This window comes from Myotis brandtii, unplaced genomic scaffold (genome assembly GCF_000412655.1).
Source record: "Myotis brandtii unplaced genomic scaffold, ASM41265v1 scaffold111, whole genome shotgun sequence".
Classification (NCBI taxonomy): Eukaryota; Metazoa; Chordata; class Mammalia; order Chiroptera; family Vespertilionidae; genus Myotis; species Myotis brandtii.
Window position 1 is genome coordinate 1,351,167 of NW_005353789.1, and position 6,036 is coordinate 1,357,202.

General features: G+C 44.5%; 1 protein-coding gene across 1 annotated transcript in view; it reads right to left on the reverse strand.

Annotated features, from left to right (window-relative positions):
- Positions 1-6,016, reverse strand: part of ENOPH1 (enolase-phosphatase 1) — a 34,560-nt gene extending 28,544 nt beyond the window's left edge. Inside the window, exon 1 of the mRNA XM_005857403.2 lies at positions 5,612-6,016. Coding sequence (XP_005857465.1) covers positions 5,612-6,016 — 405 coding nt within the window. The remainder of the gene's footprint in view (positions 1-5,611) is intronic.
- Between the last annotated feature and the right edge of the window lie 20 nt (positions 6,017-6,036).

Sequence of the window (6,036 nt, forward strand, 5' to 3'; positions counted from 1 at the left end):
GAACAAATGTAATCTGAACAATAAAGATTTAATTTAAAAAAAAAAGCTGTGGTACATTTAAGCAATGGAATACTACTCAGCAGTAAAAAAGGAAATCTTACTTTTTGCAACAGCATGGATGTCCCTGCATAGTAATATGCTAAGTGAAATAAGCTAGTCAGAGAAAGGTAAGTACCATATGATTTCACATATGCAGAATCTAATGAAAAAATAAACTAACAAATAAAATGGAAAGATTAATTGATAGAGAACAGATTGACAGTTGTCAAAGGGGAGAGGGCTGGTGAAGAGATTAACACATTGCGTACCGCATAGAAATCTCTAAGACATATGCCAGGGACCACACGTTTTTGGGCAAACTGCACGTTATTTAAATCATAATGCACTTTAGGTGTTGTTTTTCAATAATTATAACATTTTTATTTACAAAAACAATTAAACAATTAAAGTTCCTAGTACTTTTTTAACGTATGGTACTGCGTAAAACATTTTCCTCTATGAAGAGGGACCAAACAAAATTTACATAAGTATCTAGATTCGCTCCTTTTTCCATGGGCGGCACATGTGAAAAACCAGAACACTCGTGAGCGGTCCTTAACAGATGTCGCGCGAAACACGAGAAAACTCCTGAGCAGTACGAAATGTGTTAATCAAAGTACAAACAAAACTCACAAACAACAGTATGTTGATTACCAGAGAGAAAGGGAAAGATAGAATAGGGTAAGGGGTGGGAATGATAAAAGATTATGAAAGGTAACGACTTGGTGTGGTGAACACAGAACACAATATAGAGATGATGTATTACAGAATTGTACATTTGAAACCTATAATTTTATTAACCAATAAATACATTAAAAATTAATAAAAACTTTAGCCCTAGCCAGTTTGGCTCAGTGTATAGAGCGTTGGCCTGCGGACTCAAGGGTCCCACGTTCAATTCTGGCCAAGGGCACATGTCCAGGTTGCGAGCTCAGTCCCCAGTAGGGGGTGTGCAGGAGGCAGCCAATCAATGATTCCCTCTCATCATTGATGTTTCTCTCTCTCTCTTCTTCTCCCTTCCTCTCTGAAATCAATAAAAATATATTTAAAAAAACTTTAAAGAAATCATTTTGAGCCGAAACCGGTTTGGCTCAATGGATAGAGCGTCGGCCTGCGGACTGAAAGGTCCCGGGTTCGATTCCGGTCAAGGGCATGTGCCTGGGCTGCGGGCACCACATCCCCAGGAGATGTGCAGGAGGTAGCTGATCGATGTTTCTCACTCTCTATCTCTCTCCCTTCCTCTCTGTAAAAAATCAATAAAAAATATATTAAAAAAAAATCATTTTGAAACACCAGATGTATACATTCCTAAAAAGTGATTTCACCTCTCATCTTTTAAATGTGTCCCTTTCAGAGTCTATTTGTTTTTAAATCTTTTTTTAAAATATATTTTATTGATTTTTTATAGAGAGGAAGGGAGAGGGTTAGAGAGAAACATCAATGGGAGAGAAACATTGATCAGCTGCCTCCTGCACACCTCCTACTGGGGATGTGCCCACAACCAAGGTACATGCCCTTGACCGGAATCGAACCTGGGACCTTTCAGTCCACAGGCTGACACTATCCACTGAGCCAAAACAGTTAGGCTCAGAGTCTATTTATTGCCACATCTATCTATCTATCTATCTATCTATCTATCTATCTATATAAAAAGGCAGCTACTATAATGGCCATAACGACCTAACAACTGGTCGCTATGACGCCCACTGTGGACAGGGAACCAGCCAGATCAGGGGGTAGGGCTAGCGGCCAACCTCCTGCAGCTCCTCCCCCTGGTTGGCCACGCCCCCGATGGGCCTCCCCCACCCTGATTGGCCCACAGCCCCTCCCCATGGCCGGCCCTGCCCCCAATCGCCCCCAAACTCTAATTGAGGGCGGGGCCCACCAGCCAATCACCCGCGGCCCCTTCTCCCAGCCAGCCCAGCCTGCCCAGCCCTGATCGAGAGCCCTAATTGGGCCCCAATACAGGTGGGCTGGCTGGACAACCTCCCACCATCTCCTCCTCCCGTCAGGCCCAGTCCCGATCCGCCCTGATTGGGGCTGGGCAGGACAGACCCCACCCGTGCATAAATTCGTACACTGGGCCTCTAGTGTATATATATAAAAGCCTACGTGACCGAATGACCGGCCGGTGGCTATGATGCACACTGACCACCAGGGGGCAGACGCTCAACGCAGGAGCTGCCCCCTGGTCATCATTGCGCTCCCACAGCGAGAGCACCACTCAGGTGACAGAGGGGCGCCAGACACCGCCACTGCCTGTGGACACTCCCCCTGTGCGCCTGAGTGGCAGATGCAGCAGGGCCAGGATGAGCAGGAGCAGTGCAGAGCCAGCATGGGCTCAGGCTCCTCCCCGGCATCTGCTGCTTCCCGCACTACTTCGTGCTCTGTGGGATCGACATGGACAGAGCCCGACAAGCTGGAGGGTAAGGCCAGGCTGCGACAGCATGGAGGTCCACTGATCCCTGCAGGCCAGGCCGAGGGACCCCACTGGTGCACGAATCTGTGCACTGGGCCTCTAGTTTTTATATATTGTGCCTTTTATTGGTGATTGTGCAGTTTAAAATTGGCCAAGCACTGTCTAGTGTTCCTAAGTGAAAGAAAGCTTTGATGTGCCTTATGTAGAAAATACATGTTGGATAAGCTTTGTTAAAGCATAAGTTACAGTGCCACTGGCTATGAGTTCAATGTTAATGAATTAAGAACATATATAAAACAAGGTAAACAGAAACACATAGAACAAGGTTATGTATTGATCAGTTGATGAAAATGTTGTGAACAGAGACTCTCAACATTTTTTCTACAGACAACAATTCAGTATTTGCTAACATAGTGTTCTCAGTGACCTCACAGAACAGAACTACTTCAACTGTTGTTACATGTACCAACTCAACATGTAGCAACAGGAATGCCACCAAATTATAGACCATTTTCTGGAACAACAGATCATTTTCCCCAAAGTCAAACAGTAGTTGTAGATTTCTGACAGGATAACCACAGGGACTGATGATAGTGTTATTTCATAGCATACAGACTAAAAACATTAGAATAATGCAATGCACAAAGTTAGAAAATGAGTATTACTTCACCACAAAGATCAAGAGGTGGCTCCAAGGCGTGCATATACCCCAGGGGCATGCAAATGAATCAATGGGGTAAGGAAAGAGAATATAACATTTATCTATACTTACTAATCTCATCTCTAAATTCCAATCTATTTTATAACTTAGTAATAGTAAAATATGTATACACAATTTATAAATTCGACTAGTAGTGCCTGTTCCATTTCTGCTGATGTATAAGATCAAAAAAAGTTGGGAGATCACCACTGTAGAGGATCAGAGTGAGTAACTCAAAACAAATTCCAGGAGCACATGTCCTGCAGTGAAGGGAAAAGCTGGTGGCTTTGAGGACTCAGATGCACTGAGAACATCTATGGAAATCTGGGTTCTACTGCTGCTCTGCCCCAAGTTGTGATGATCCTCACACAGGCCATTCCTACAGGCATCAATTAACTCATGGAAGAAATTAGCTGGTTGTAACACTCACCAGACAATCTGAGCTAGCTGGCCTTCCTGCTCTAAAAATTTGACAATTCTATGATTCAGTGAAAAAGACATAATAGCTAGTAAGTAAAACAATTGTGTGCTGCTGCCTGGGGTCTAAAGGCTGAGGCATGCACTGATACAGCAACAGACTGTCCGCAGAATACCACTTCCCAGACTGGGAGGATTCAATGGAATTCTTTTTTTTTTTTTAAGATTTTTTAAAATGTATTTTTGTTGATTTTAGAGAGGAAGGAAGAGGGAGAGAGAGAGAAATATCAAATGATGAGAGAGAATCATTGATCGCTGCCTCCTGTACAACCCCTACTGGGGATCGAGCCCACAACCCAGGCATGTGCCCTTGACCGGAATCAAACCTGGGACCCTTCAGTCTGCAGGCTGATGCTCTATCCACTGAGCCAAAATGACTAGGGTTCTATGGAATTCTTTAAGAGCTCCTAGACTGTTAGTGTTAACTTATATAGTTAAACTAATCAACTGTAATTGCTCAGCAAAGAGAAAGAGACAAAGAGAAAGAGAGAGAGAGAAACATAACCATAACCAGTGCTGGCAATCTGTCTGCCATTCCACTAAATGAGAGTGTTCTATTCCCTGGGACACTCTCATTTCTCCAGTCTCTCTTACATCATTTGATCATAAACAAACTACTTTCTCTGGTGCTCAAGGGAAGAAGCAGGAATTATTTCAACCCTAAAGGAAAAATGGCTGCATGTGACTTACTGAAAGATGGAAATCAGCCTCCAAAGAGGACTGACTTCCTAAGGATATTTCAAGGACAATTTTTGACAATAGTCAACTTTCACAGTATACACCGAGAGTAGAACCAAACCCCCAAGTAAAGTAAGACTCATTATAATAATGTAAGTGAAATTTGTTACAATATGCTTTTATGGTACTTCATATTGTTTAAAGTGCTCTCATATAACAGTGTCATTTAACATACACAGCAGCCAAGCAAAGACAGAACAGAACTGCAGTTCCCCATTTCAGAAATCAAGTGCAATAATGGAAAAAGAGTTTTGAGCCAGGCAATACAGGTTCAAATGCCAGGCATTTTTTTCAGTTTTTCAGAGCCTTAGTTTCCCATCAGTAAAATGGGAACAGCTGCACACACCTCACAGACTTCTGACGATGAGTCAAGTGTACAAGTCACATGTATACAGTACTGTATCCTTTCACATTCCACAGGAAATAGTGTAAGTTCACACACCTACTATGACTAATCCCCAATTCCAAGCTCCATGTTCAGAGGTTCAAGAATGTAAAAGGTGTTCAAAAGACAGAACTATTTTGCTAAATTTATGAAATGCTCTCTTGAAGGCTCACAAAGCATATATGTGTGTAGATGTGTATGATATAAAGGCTCTATTTAAATAAAGCTGGTTCAACATGCACAGAACATTTCCCAAAAATGCATTTAAATAATGGAATCCTTTTTTGCATAGTTGGTATAAACATATAGACCTAATGTTCTTCTGAACATACTTTTGGTTGAAAATACTTTAGAAACATTGATATTGATAAATTAATGTATAACAAGTTAATATCGTATCCGATTAATGTTTAACATTAATAAAAGTAATTAATAGGTTATAGGACAAAGCACAAGAAATCAGGGATACCTGCAATATCATACTAATCCGCCACACCAGGTGGAATCAAGCAAAAGGCAAGCGCTCACCTGCCCCGCAGGCGGAGCACACTTCGCCTCGCTCAGCAGCTGCGGATCGGACCATTCCCTCCTCCGCCCTTTTCCGCCGCCACCTCCATCCCTTCCCACCCACCTGCATCTAGCCAAGGGCAGGGACGGGGTAGGGAGACATGGGGCTATGAGAACAAGCAACCCTGCAATCCGCTGCAGCCTTTCTACTCCCATCCCACAGTGGGTGCAAAGCCACACCGCCTCTCCCACCTCTCCTGTCTCTAGTGCAAGGTCTACAACACTTTAAAATTGTTTAAAATTGTTTTAAAGCACAAACACTTCCCGTCTCCCTTTAGCCCCTCACCTTCACGAAAGCAATCGGGGTGGTGGTACCTTCGATATCTAACAGGATCACGGTGACTTCGGCTGGCACCGAAAGCGCGACCATTTCCCTACCGGATGCTACCACGGAGATCGGCCTACTGGACGGGAGGGCGGCGCCGACTGCACCCCCAGCACCGTCCTGGGCTTCCGAAAGCTCCGCAGGAACCTCGGAGCGGTCAGCCACGTGCGGCCTGAAGCACGAGGGGAAGAGGCCACCTCCACGCCACTGAGAGTGGAGAAGGCAACCGAGTAAGGGACCTGAACTAGGGAGCTGCCCGGGGCCGGAGGCCGAGACCACGTGGGTTGGGAAAGAGGCGGGCCGGCGGGGCTCTGAGGGGGCGGGGCAAGCAAAGGCAGCGATGCCGACTGGCCGCCAGAGGGCCATGGACCCATCCGTCAAGTCGG